Here is a 13,162-nt window from a genome sequence, read left to right as displayed (position 1 = left end):
GTTTTTCGTTTTGAATAATAATAGGTATATCCGCTAGTGTCCGAGTTGATTTCTCCGTGATTTCTTCTAATTCTATACTTACCACTTCATTTTATTCAAAGCTTGTTCATTACTATAACTTGTATTCCCCAGTAATGTAGGGGGATAGTGAAACGCTCGTTCTAAGAATATGCATGAGAAGATACACGTGTAATCAAATGCTGCTGATGCATTGCTCATGCTCACGAGCGCGTATAAAATAAGACATAACATAAATATTATTAATGCCAGTGAAGTCCAAATCTTTACCGAAATTTTCCTTGCGTTTACTTTTATTTGGCTCACATGTAATTCATGCCTTATATTGTATACGAGTAACACACACACACACAAAATCCCCTAACCCTTTTATATGTCGTTTAGGAAGGGATTTGTCAGAGACCACATTTCTCAGGGCGTTTTTTCTCTTCGCGCAGTTTTACCTTCCCCAACCCTCTGGTGAAGTCAGGGAAAGTTCAATGCGCCACAAGGGTATCGAACGGATGCACCTTTGGGTTTGTATGCCACTGTTAAAACTACTCAGCTATCCGTTTACCGAAATTTCTGGCACACTAAGAGAAAGTGATGGTGAATCCGGAGAAAATGAGTGAGGTAGACGGAGGCAGATGTTTAAGCGTATGTGCAGAGGCTAGCTGGATGACTTCATTTTTCTACCCATTGAGCTTTAATTTGTTCGCCAACATCCAGTGTTTGGCAAAGTCGAGAGTGATTTGAGTACTGCATGGTGAGCAGCAGGGCCGCCGAGAGCCAGCCCGGGCCCCGGGACAGACGACCTCTCCGGGCCCCTTGTACTTGTAAATTCCGCTGACTACACTTCTCACGACAGGCCCCAGTACCCGAAATTGTATTCTACAGACTTGAAACTCAACTTCTGCATGTACTGCTGGGTGTTCTGTCCTTAGACCTTCTTTAAAAGAAAAAGAAAAGGAGAAGAAAAAAAAATCCACTGACCAAGGCCGGGCCCCCTTGACAGCCGCGGGCCCGGGTACACCAGACCCCCCTGTCCCCCCCTCTCGTCAGGCCTGGTGAGCAGACTGTTGAGTTGGCAAATTAATTGATGAGTATCGTGTACATGTGATACTGCAAGACAAAGTGGGGGATCACATGGCCAAGTGACTAAACAGGCAGAAACAATTGAATCCCGAGGAGGACTGAACCATCACATCCACCAAAGTCAACATGTGCTCCTCAATCCACCTGAAGTTTGGACGTGATGAGTAAGTATATATATATCATCTAGCCATAGCTGATATAAGACTCGTGCAGACAACAAATCTTCCCGGCTATTTAAAAATATTCTCTGGTACCTTTGCTTCTGAGAAAAACAACTATGGAAACACAGAGTCATGTGCTATATTTCAATACAATTCATAATGTAATGAAACCCAGCTCATGGGGCAGACGATATAGAAACTTCGTAGCGTGTGGGAAGTGAAACATGAGCTTTGACCGAGCCCGTTTAAGATTGTTCAGCAGTTAAAGGGAAATAACCTTTGTAAGTGAGCATGTAGTGTTTATTTACGCGGTTTTATCCCTTCCCCCCCCCCCCCCAAAAAAAAAAAAACAAACAAACAAAAACAACACACACACAAAAACCTCTAAACCAGCAATTGATTGCTAATAAACAAGCAACAATGCGACATGTGGGTGTTCATGCATGAACTTTTCTTATTATAGATAATATTCACTGCTTAAAAGTTTCGTTTTCGTTCTCTCAACCCTCTTCCCACACAAGTCTAGGGAACTCAGGGGACGGTACTCGCATGGTGTGCCGCTAGGAGTCGCGTCAGTAGCTACACATGTTTTGATGACGTTTGTCGGAAAACAAACTCGGGCGATGAGCTGGCGTGTCGTTCGTAACAAAATTTGAGCATATTTCATAGCATTTCCAAACACATTACTTCTATGACTTCTGTTAGACACCAGGGATGAGGCGATCAAATATGAGTAAGTGTGTTTTATGTGCAACTGAACTTAAATGTTATTCAATTTCCACTCCTTTAATGTTTAATCACGGATGTGTTATACAAGTTCGTGTTGTAATCGAGGAACAGAAAGTTGCTATGTGTCACTTTGCAGCTATCGTTTTCAATCACCATGTATTTGATGCTGTATAGCGTCAGCATCATAAAACTATGGATTCAAGAATTTTGGGACCACTTTGACCTTTTAACCAAGTAATTACGTTATTATAATTAGCAGGGCTTCTGCTTACGCAAAAAATTGCGTACAGTACGCATTCAAAGTTCGGAGGACCCTTCAATTTTCGTCAATGGGGTCCCATTCAAATATGGGCGAAGAACAGGGACCCCTTAAAAATCTGAAGAAGGGGTCCCTGGGACCCCAAAGAATTTAGCCTTAGCAGAAGCCCTGAATTAGTATATCCAATTTGTGTTGTTAAAATTTCTCATAATTCTGAATTTGTAACGCGATTCCATTTTAAAAGATTTTTAAAAGAATTGTACTATCAATTTCTTGACAGGGATATTACGACGCAGAAGTTCAGCACTCTAACAATCATGTCCTTTGATAAAGTTAAATGAACAAGTCTTTGCCATCTGACAGCGTGAAAAAATCTGCAGCTTATGAAAATTTAAATACATCATAACAATTTCTTTTTCAGAATAAGATATTTTTGTAACCATTCTACCACACCCTCCCTGTATATTGTAATATATGTTAAGTATTTTTTTATTCGGTAAGTGACATGCACAAATGAAACAATGAAAAATGGCATAAAAAAGTGGACTAATGCATTATTATCAGTGTGTTCAATAACAAATTTAGTATTTTTCCTAAATATAAGCAATAAGGGTTAATTGTTAAACTACTAGAAAAGTTTGTATAACTGGGCTACCCTTTGTTAATCTACTATGAAATGGTAAATTCTTATTGATCCTTTATGCCACACAGTGCTATATTCTGATATTAAAAGTAAAAAAAAATGCTTTCCTCATTTGTTCTAATGGCAGCAAATAGTGGCTATGGACCAGAGAACCATGGTCAAATGTCCTATCAACCAACAGCAGCAATGCTTGAAGAGGAAAATACACAACTGGAAAATGCCTTGTCCGGCAAGGTTAAAGTCCTGAAATCAGTGAGTTACCTCAATAGCTCCATATTTTGTTGTTGTTTACAAGAGGAATAAACAAAGCATAGTAATAGCGCAAACTAAAATTAAATCAAATCTGGAGTGAAGGAGTAGGTAAAGATTGTGGTGGTGCCAGGTGCTGACTCACTCTTTTGGTCTGTCTTTGTCTCTGTTTTTGATGTCACACAAAATACTGTCTCAAATTGCTAAGTTGTCCAAAAGCTTAGTATTTTGTATTTCAAAATTTCTTTTGCACAGTATTTTTATTTAGAGCCACTTATAGTATCTTATAACCAAAAAAAAAAATCCTCAGGCACAGGATACACCAACGATAGTTTAAAATCGAGCTACAGGTGACAGGAATATTCCTGGCAAATTTGGTGAGGTTCAAACAAATATTGTGGATTTGTGTCGGTTTTATACATGATCATACAAAAAGACAGAATCATCTGCTTTATTTATATGATAAGAGACTTGAACTAGGCTGGATTTGATAATGGAGTTTGCCTGATGCTTTGCTTCAGAAGGAGCAGGACAAACTTTTTTTACATCAGTGAAGATATTTTTAAGTGGTATGATGACCATATAAAAATGAAAGAAATGATATATGAGGAAAAGTGTAATACCTGTACTGTTCTTTTTGTCTGCAGTTGACAATTGACATGGGTAATGAAGTAAGACACCAGAATAAGATGCTTAAAGGAATGGTATGTAATGTACCTTAAAAAAAAGCAGTAAGAAACATTAAAAAAGAAGCATTAAATTTTAAACTGATCATAATTAATAATATGTATTATTGCATTTACAACTTACTATACTTTTTTTGCACAACTTCCATGATGGTACTGTCTGCATATTAGTTTCTTCTTTGTGTGCTCAGTGAACCTTTAGTCAAAATCCACAAGCACCTAAAATTCCTTCCAGAAAAATTCCCTTACCTAATAATGTGTCTCTTAGGATGAAGATTTTGACAAGTCTGGTAACTTCCTGGAAGCTACCATGGGGCGATTGAAACGACTCACACAAGCTGGTCACTATAAATTATGGATATACCTTCTTTTGTTTACTTTTTTTGTCTTTTTTGTCTGTTGGCTTATAGTGCGTTTTTAACAAATAGGAAGAGCTAAGGGACATCTTGAATGTGTCATCTGATGGATTGTGTTTTGGTTTTGGGGTCTCCTGTATCTTTTAGTGACTGAAACCGTCAAGATACAGACATTGCATGTGAAGAAGGTACACTCATGTACCACTATGCCTTTGCTGTAAGCTTGTTTTGTGCATACTGGTATAAAGTATGCCTGTCTGTGTGTGTGTGTGTGCTCAAGAGTGGAATGTTGGGACAGTGCACAAAATAGTGAATGCAAGAAACCTTTAAGCTGTGCTTAAGTTATATAAAGCAAAGTATTTTCCAAAAGCATGTTTTGATTGTCGAAGATTACATTGAAAGAAAAGATTGTGTTTTCATTTTATTTTGCGAAGTGAGGATTCTGGAATAAGTATTCATTTACCAAGGAACAGGGTTATTCTTTTATTAAAATAGTTACATGTGAAACATTTTTAAAATCAGTTCTTTGGTGTCTCTATTGAGACAAAGGTTGCAGGGGCCAAGGGTGGAAAGGCTATGAGTATTTCTCTTTGGGTAATGGGGAGCTGAGGAGTTTGTTATTCTCTTCTGGATCTGTATTATGCCACTCATTATACACTGGATCTTTACAAATTACCAGAAAAAAATGGACATTAACTAGATTCGCATCTTCCTGAATACTAGTCATACATGTTGTACTTCATCAGAAAAGTTTGTTGTACTTCTTTCCAATCTTTGTCACTAACATGAAAAATTGTATATATGCTGCATAAATAAATGGATTGTTGCACTCATGAGAGAAGTTTTGTATTTCATTCATATATGAGCTGTCTTTTGCTTGGAATCATCTGCACAGCTGTTGCCATTGGGCAGGCGCTACAAAGTGCCATGTTCGCAAAAACCTGCCTGCCATAGGTCCTTCGTGCCAGCAGCAATCACTTATCCTAAATAAAAAGCTCAAGGACTCGTAGACCTACCATATTACTTGGCATCCTTCTTAGGAGGTTCATGTGTATGTATGAGAGGGTGTAGTTGTGCATGTGTTGAATGTTATGTGTGTGTACATAGATATGCTTGCATTATGTTTTGTATGTGTGTAGTGATTGTGAACAAAAGAAAAAATCTTGTAGACAATAAAGTTTGATTTGATTCTCGTATCTCCAAGAACAGACTTTTGGTCCCTGCAATGTCAAGGTATTTGCTGCACAATTTCTAAATGTGAACCATAATTTTGTCCTTGTTTTTTAACATAATTAAAATGTTAAAAGCAAAGAGGGATGAGAAATAGGCTTTTTACCTGTCAGCGTCAAATCTTGGTACAAACAAAAACAGCAATAAACTAAAGTTACAGAATAAGGGAGATATTGATATGCTGTCACTGTCACATCCAATCGACATAAATTTTCACATCATCATTTGACAATGGAGTATTTGTGTATTTTGTACCATCTAACAAAATCCACAACCAGAGTATGAGATCATATTAAATTAAATTTTGGGGGTCTTGCTGATATTTCCTGTAAATTCTGTTTCCCACACAGGTCAACAGGTCTGTGTAAAATAAAGAAATGGCATCACATCTGGTCCTTTTTTTTAAATCAAAAGACATGATTTTTGTGGTTTTCTTAATAAGCACATTTTCTAAATAAAACATTTCTGAGACTTGGCAATTAATTAACCAGCTTAAAGGCGAAGGTTTCTAATTTCACATAATTCTCAAACAAAATGCATTTGTTTAAATATAATGGCACCAAGCCATGCCAAAGGCAGCCAGGGGGATTGGTAGGAAAAAAAGGGGAAGGGGGCTCAAACAAAAGCCACCAATGCTGCTGACCAATGCAAAAGAAAGACTTACATTCAAACTCTGAGAAAACCCTACAAGTGAACCAATAATCTTTAAATATCAATAACTCTAAATAACAATTGTTATTTAATTGTGTTCTCTACTGCATACATTCATTTAACACAAAACATCTGTGAAGGAAGCACCTGCTTTTACTACTTGTTTCTTGCATTCAGTATGAAAGACCTTTAAGTGCAATGAACATGGCAGTTCTTATAAGGCAAAATCCATTAAGTACACGAAGATAACTATGAAAGACTGGGCAAATAATTATAGAGGATCAGATTACACAACTATACCACGGACATGCATAAGTACAATTAAAAGGATGGACAACTTGAACTGTCTACAGCACAAAACTACAAAGTGGTATACCAGGGTATGCACTACAATACCTAGGCATACTATGTTATTTGTTAATAATTACTAACATTAGCTCTTTCAATACCTAAGCAAGCAATGGCAATTTGTGTCATATGTTACTAAAGAATTTAATTAATAATCATTAAGGGAACAATTGCCACATTCTGTGGAATGTAATGTCTGAGTTTACCATTTGCAACGTAATATTTTACCTTGAATTCATATGAACACTTTAACACTAACTTTAATTTATTTATAACTGTGACCATTTGTTGCGCTAAAGTGGTAGATAGAATGCACCCAGAGCTGAGAAGAGTTTCTTCAGTTCAATAATCTTAATTATACCATTTTTTCCACTTGAAAGTCACTTTTAAAAAAACTCAACACACTCTACAGATACGTCAGATACATCTCACACTTTTTAAAATATTTACAAACACAACAGATTGTCATGATGCACAGACCAGAAACAAATTGCTAATATTTACAGTATTCCTCCACTATAGTCAACCGACCAGTCACATTATGGTATCATTCTATTTTGGTATGGTTGTCACAATTCAACTTTCATTTTAGAAATGTAACCATCATGCGTGCAGCCTACATCAAAATCCAACCCATGATTGTTAATGTCCATCCAGTTACCAAAGAAAACAATAGGAGACAAAAAATTTTTTTTTGCTATATCAAATATATCTCAGAAAACCTTAAAATATTTGGACAAAAATCTATCCAGATCCAGTTGAGGGCTGAAAAATAAATTCTGCACTGCACAATAAAAAGAATTTTCTGTATGTAAAACAGCAAAAGTGGCTGATTTTGAAAAAAAAAACACACTACACAATGCTGCACCTCTTTTTATCAATGCTATTAAAAACAAATCCTACTGACATTAGCAAAAAAAAAACAAAATAATATGTAAGTTTCTGTATACTGCTATATGAAAATTGCTTGAACCAATCATGCAATAAGTATTAAATAATGAAAATTGTCATGAGGCAGGCTAGCCAACTGGTTAGTAATGCCAGATTATCTTTAGTCTTCTTCCTTGCTCTCTCTCTCTCTCTCACACACACATACACAAATTTCTTCGATTATTGTACCACAGAATTTTGGGAAAGCTATATGACTATATGAAAATGTGGTGAATAGGGCTGTGTTCTGCAAACTCTGGACAATATATTTACACTTAGCACTCAATGCAATGTTTGCAGGCAAGTCCACTACTTTTCTGAGGCAGCAGATAGCCAAATGGTTAGAGTGCTGGCATTCAAACTTAGAGGCCCCCCAATTCAATACCCATGTGGAACAGCTCACTTTCCCCAGTCGACCCAGCTGGTGGTAATGGGTACCTGACTCCAAAGAGGGTTGGGGAAGGTAAGGCAGTAAGGGAGGGAGAAGGGCACCATCCTCACACAAAGCTGGCCCCAAGGAAAAAAGAGGCCTCAAACACTTCATTTCCTAATGATCTGAAAAAGGTCATGTACTGACCTTTACCTTTTACCACTCCTTTCTCACACCATCAACAGGCCAAAAGAATCAAGTATGGACATACTCTTACAAATGATAAAAGTACCAAAGTAAATCAAATTCATCAGTACAGTCATTCAACTTCCACCACAATTAATCCCATCACCACCACCAGCAGTTGCAACAAGGGTGAGAAACTTCAACACGTAAAAAAAGAAATAGCATGCCAGTAATCCACCCCTCAAACTTATAAAATCCAACAATTACTGAAAGCAACCAATGATAATGCAATGAATAACATAAATATTTCAACAAACTGATGCAGTGAAGAAATCACTGTTTTCTCTTTGAACAAGTACTAGGAATACTTTAACCCTTCAATTTTCAAGTCAGCTTTCAGACACTTCCTTCAGCCACTTCTTGTGGTTCATCCTCAGCCTCTGCCCCAGCAAATAACACTGGAGTGAACCAGATAGAGGAGGAACCTTTCCACTTTTCTTGCTTGCGATTCTGTTCTCTTCCTTCCCTAGATGAAAAAAGAAATGTTAAAATTAGGCTTTTCCCCCCAAAATTCTATGCAGAATCTATATCACTGTACAAAGCAACATTTGGATAATGTGACACAGAAAAGATCTACAGCATTTGTATAATTTTATATAATGAAATCTTCATATAGAGTACTCTATAAAAATTACTTTGATAAGCTGACCCAAACAACTATCATGAAATATCTCTAAATGATATTAGCAGCAAGCTGTACAGTTATATATTAAACAACAGGTTTAAAAAAAATTGGTAGAATTAAATGATAGTTGGGGAAAGTGATTCATATTTGATTTTGATAAGCCAATGATAACATTTTATAAAAGTGTAACATAACATGTAAATAAAGATGGTCTGGAGCAAAAGATATAAACCAAACAATGACTACAACCTTCCAGTAGACAAAAGTAGTAATCCTGCAAAATTTGACTAGGACAGACAGTGGATTTGCACCAAAAAGCATAGGCAGGCACATATGCATGTCCGCACACACACACACACACTTTTATTTATACAATGCCAGGCCAAATAAACTTGCATCTTCCCAATGTACACTTTTTTCTTTCTCTTACTTGCATACGCATACAAACTGCCTTATTAATATGAGCTTATTGCAATGAAGACAGTCACTTATTTGTTGTTTTTCTCTCACACACAAACCAGTTCACACAGACAATAATATGTCTCTTTTCACAAGAGTCCTTTAAGAAAAAGATTGTAAACAGATTTAAAATTGTCAAGTTCTTTACGTACGAATGTAATGTATGCAGATTAAACCAAATTTTTTTTTAAATTTTATTAATCAATATGTACAAATTGTGTTAAAAAAATAACATCTGGGTGATAACATTCTTACTTTTACAGGTGAAATGCACTACTTAAAATTTAATCATTAATTCAAAACTCAGGATGGTTTTCAATTCTTCTTATAATAATTCGACTTACTTTAGTTGCTGATCCATAGGCAATTCTGTCTGTGGTGTTAAGGAAAAGCGTTCAGAGTTGATCACCTTGTCTTGGTTGTAAGGGCATTTTAGCAGATGCTGACTGATGGGATTATGACTGCTAAATTGCCAACTCCTAACTAGATGGAAGCTTGTACTGAATGTCCAACGCTAAAAAAAAAGTGTATAATAACAGATTAGGATCAACCTCCATGTCATTTGAGGAAAACATTATTCAGCTCAAACCTTAGTCAATATTAGTTACTGCACTTTATTAAAACTACTGGAATATTTATTTTTATATTTTAGTTTCTGGTATCTGGCAGCAAGATTAATGGCAAATGAAGAAGATATTAAATCATCACTGTAACTTTTATAACCCATATCAACACCTCTAACTACTGCTTCCCCCACCACCAAATCTGTTATTTATGTTTCAACTTACTTTTCCCACCACATGCCAAGAAACTCTCTGCCCCACTGTATATGGCTCCCATACCAAAGTCACAATGCCAAGCTCATCCAGAAGACTACTGCAGATATCTCGCATGAGTCGTGAAACAAGAGACAGGTTAAAGAGCGAAAAGCTGTCCAAAAACCGAGCAATGTGGCGCAAAATCTCTGATGGCAGGTCATTCAAGGATATAGAGCCAGTTCCTAACCTCACACCACTGTCTTCAGCTTCAGTAAGAGGGACATAGTCGACCTTGATAGGAGAATCCCAGCTATATCCAGTGTATATCACAGGCCGAAGCAGTTTTTCATTTCCATCAAGCGGTGGTGGTCTTTTGACAATCTCTGTATGGCCACTTTGTATCACATTATCATCCCTTTTTGGAAGAGGAGGAGAATCTACTGCTGGAAGATGACTATAGGTAGACCTTCCTGCAACATGTATTTTCCTGTCTGGGTAATTTCTCTCCAAAATGGCATGCTGACAGTGAGGAAGAGAGGTTTGCCTAGTGGTTGGCACCAGTTGATCACCACACTTCAACTCTTGTTGCACATAATCCTGAGTACATGCTTCATTATGAGTATCTGATGATGTAGACGGTGTTTTTCCTTTTTCTGCAGGCAAGGCATTGTGTTGTTTGGTGGTAATAAAATCTGATTTATCTGTCTCCATGTTGACATGTAAATTCCATAGACTTGGTTCACTCCAAGAACTTTCTGGCTTACCCACATGGCCACGCTCCACATTGCTAATACTTACAATTTTGTCATGCAAGTTGCAATTATCCACATGACCAAATGCTGGGTCAAAATTTTTTAAAGTGCTACTGCTTGATCCAGCCATTTCTTCTATGCTTAAGTTTTCCTGACTTTGTCCTACTCTGCTGCTTAGATCTTTCCTGCTAGTCAAATGAGAAATTAAATGTTCTGGAGTCTGATGAAGTGGTTGATCTCTAAGACAGTTAGAGACAAGTCCAAAGCTCTCCAAAAGCCAGCTGTGGCAGATGCTTGAACCTGGTGGAGATGGCTGGAACCGGCGGAAAGAAAATGGGCAGCCAAGATATGCTAGAGGGCAGCGTTGTTCTATCCAGCCATGCAAGCCTGCTTGAATCTCACAGTGCACATTACGAAAGTGATGCACAAATTGGTCACGACGAAAAGACTGGTTGCATAAAAAAGTGTACATATTTGGTGGTTTGGGTTGGTACTTCGTGATGCTCTCCACATTGATGTTGACACAGAGCAAATGATGTAGCTGTTGGTTGTCCTGGACTTTCTGATCTAAGCTGACATTGTGTGAAGCTGTGCCCTCTTGATAATGCTGTCCCTGATTCTTAACATCGACGATAGTACCTTGAGACAAGCAAGTATCACCAAAATATGCTTCATCTACAGGTCTGGAGCCATCACTAATAGAAGAACCTTCCCCTGGAAGAACATCCACACTGGATGCCAAGGTCTTCTGTTGTAATAATGATCGTTCCTCGTTATGGCCCACATATCCATGAGCCATGTGGCTGGAAACAATATCCAGTGCTGATGTAAGACAGTGTGCAGCTTCTTTAGATGCATCAACAAGATGATTATACATACTGTTCCCAAGACTCGATGTCTGGGGGTCAATATGTCTGTTGTAATCATCATTTGTTCTTTCTCCATCTACACTTGCAGATGAAGAAGGTGTTGAATGGTAACCATCCTGAGAAAATGGAGGTTTGAGGCTGAAGGGGCTGCGAAATTTAGTACGCTTTGGTGCATTCCTCATGTCAATAAGGACTCTCTGGTCACGCAAAGCGAAGGCTACATCCAGCTGACCACAATCAACATAGGTTTTAGCTTCTGGCAAAGTTGGGATAGTGTCTTTACCTTGCTCCATTGTGTATAAAGGAAGTCTGAAATCCAGAAAAAAGTAAATATTTATAATTGCATGAAATATATTCGTTAATTCTTCACTCATTATTTTCCTTTTTCATTAAACAATTTACCTTTTTGGAGCAAAGCCAACATAAGTAAAACTTACAAACGTCCCTCATGACTACTATAATAATGTCATCTCACCTATTCCACTCAGCATTACAGGTGACAACACTGGCAGGGCACACAGGGATATGTTGGGGCATTTTTTTCCGCACTAAAATCACAGGGCACCCATTGCCTTGATTAATGCAGGCCACACGTTCCTCTAGGCACAGAAGACTGTGTTCTGCTTCCTTGCAGGCATGATAGTGGTGGCCACATCCTCTAGGGCATTGAATGTGCTGACAGCTTTTAATATTATCAGGCTGAATGCGACATATCTGTCGCACACACGAAAAACAGTGTTCATGATCCTGAACACTGGTATGGGAAAGGTCACGATCATGAAACCTATATAGAAATAAATGTAGAATGTTAGAAAGAGCAGAAAATATAGTCCTCTCCATAAACATATATGTAAACTTTTAACAATTTTAACATTTAACACCTGTTATTGAAATAGAAAAATAAGCCACAACTATTTAGAATAAGCAGTAAAAAAAAAAACTTCCAGTTTCTGTAGAATAACATCTATACTTAGGGATACACGAAAGTGAGTGAATGTGTATGTGAGAGAGAGACTGGAGTAGGGGGAATGATAAACTGTGAGGTTCATTTGGGAGATACATGAACGTTTCCCCCCAGACTGACGTAAATAAAGCATGTAAGATTTTATGAATTCCTATGCTGTTTTCACTGCTCGAGTTACAATCACCAAAAACCTTGGGATTTTCGTAATGCAGAAGACTAACAATTATTAATTGTTGTTTCTCACATTTCTTGAAAAAAAAAAAAGAGAAAATATATACTGATGGTTAAAACTTAAAAAGCTTTTAATAACACATTCCCATTCTTATCAAAGAATTTGAAACAAAAAGGGGTGGGGTCACACAAAAACGTAAATCTATGATGCCGGGTTCTATTCTTGAAATGACTTTAAGAAACGAAAACAATAATATCTCTTAAAAGTTTACAGAATCTTCAGAGGGTTTTTCAACAGTGAAACACAACAATATAGTATAATTTGTACCTTTGTGTGAATCCAGATACAATCATGGCATTGCCTGTTAGTAAGAAAAAAATTTTATCAACGTCTCAGCATTGTTGAACTTTCAGAACTGACTCACTAGCTGCTTGTGTTGCTAGATTTTTGGCATACGCATATTTTGAAACGTCACAGTCAAATCCTCATAGTTTTAACCATAGCTTTCCAAGATTTTATAATGAAATACATCCAAAATATGTAAAGCGCGTACTTTTTTGTACATAATTGGAATGCAAGTGACTTTAAGTCATTTTTATACGTCATCAAAGAG

The 13,162-nt window shown here is 37.2% G+C and overlaps 2 protein-coding genes across 2 annotated transcripts; one reads left to right on the top strand and one right to left on the bottom strand.

Moving 5' to 3' along the window:
* Positions 1–1,828: 1,828 nt before the first annotated feature.
* On the top strand, positions 1,829–5,008 carry LOC112576602 (BET1 homolog). Its single transcript, XM_025259182.1, has 4 exons — positions 1,829–1,986; positions 3,012–3,136; positions 3,781–3,837; positions 4,088–5,008. The coding sequence occupies exons 1-4, from the start codon at positions 1,968–1,970 to the stop codon at positions 4,238–4,240; spliced, it is 354 nt and encodes a 117-aa protein (XP_025114967.1). The 5' UTR covers positions 1,829–1,967; the 3' UTR covers positions 4,241–5,008.
* Positions 5,009–5,629: 621 nt separating this feature from the next.
* Positions 5,630–13,049, bottom strand: LOC112576598. Its single transcript, XM_025259176.1, has 5 exons — positions 12,877–13,049; positions 11,889–12,197; positions 9,823–11,722; positions 9,379–9,548; positions 5,630–8,416 (listed from the first exon to the last, which is right to left on the bottom strand). Exons 1-5 carry the CDS (start codon positions 12,900–12,902, stop codon positions 8,287–8,289), a joined length of 2,535 nt encoding a protein of 844 aa, XP_025114961.1. The 5' UTR covers positions 12,903–13,049; the 3' UTR covers positions 5,630–8,286.
* Positions 13,050–13,162: the final 113 nt, after the last annotated feature.

Source organism: Pomacea canaliculata, linkage group LG12, assembly GCF_003073045.1.
Source record: "Pomacea canaliculata isolate SZHN2017 linkage group LG12, ASM307304v1, whole genome shotgun sequence".
Lineage (NCBI taxonomy): Eukaryota > Metazoa > Mollusca > Gastropoda > Architaenioglossa > Ampullariidae > Pomacea > Pomacea canaliculata.
Note: the sequence above shows the minus strand (reverse complement) of the source record. Positions and strands in the feature narration are given on the sequence as shown.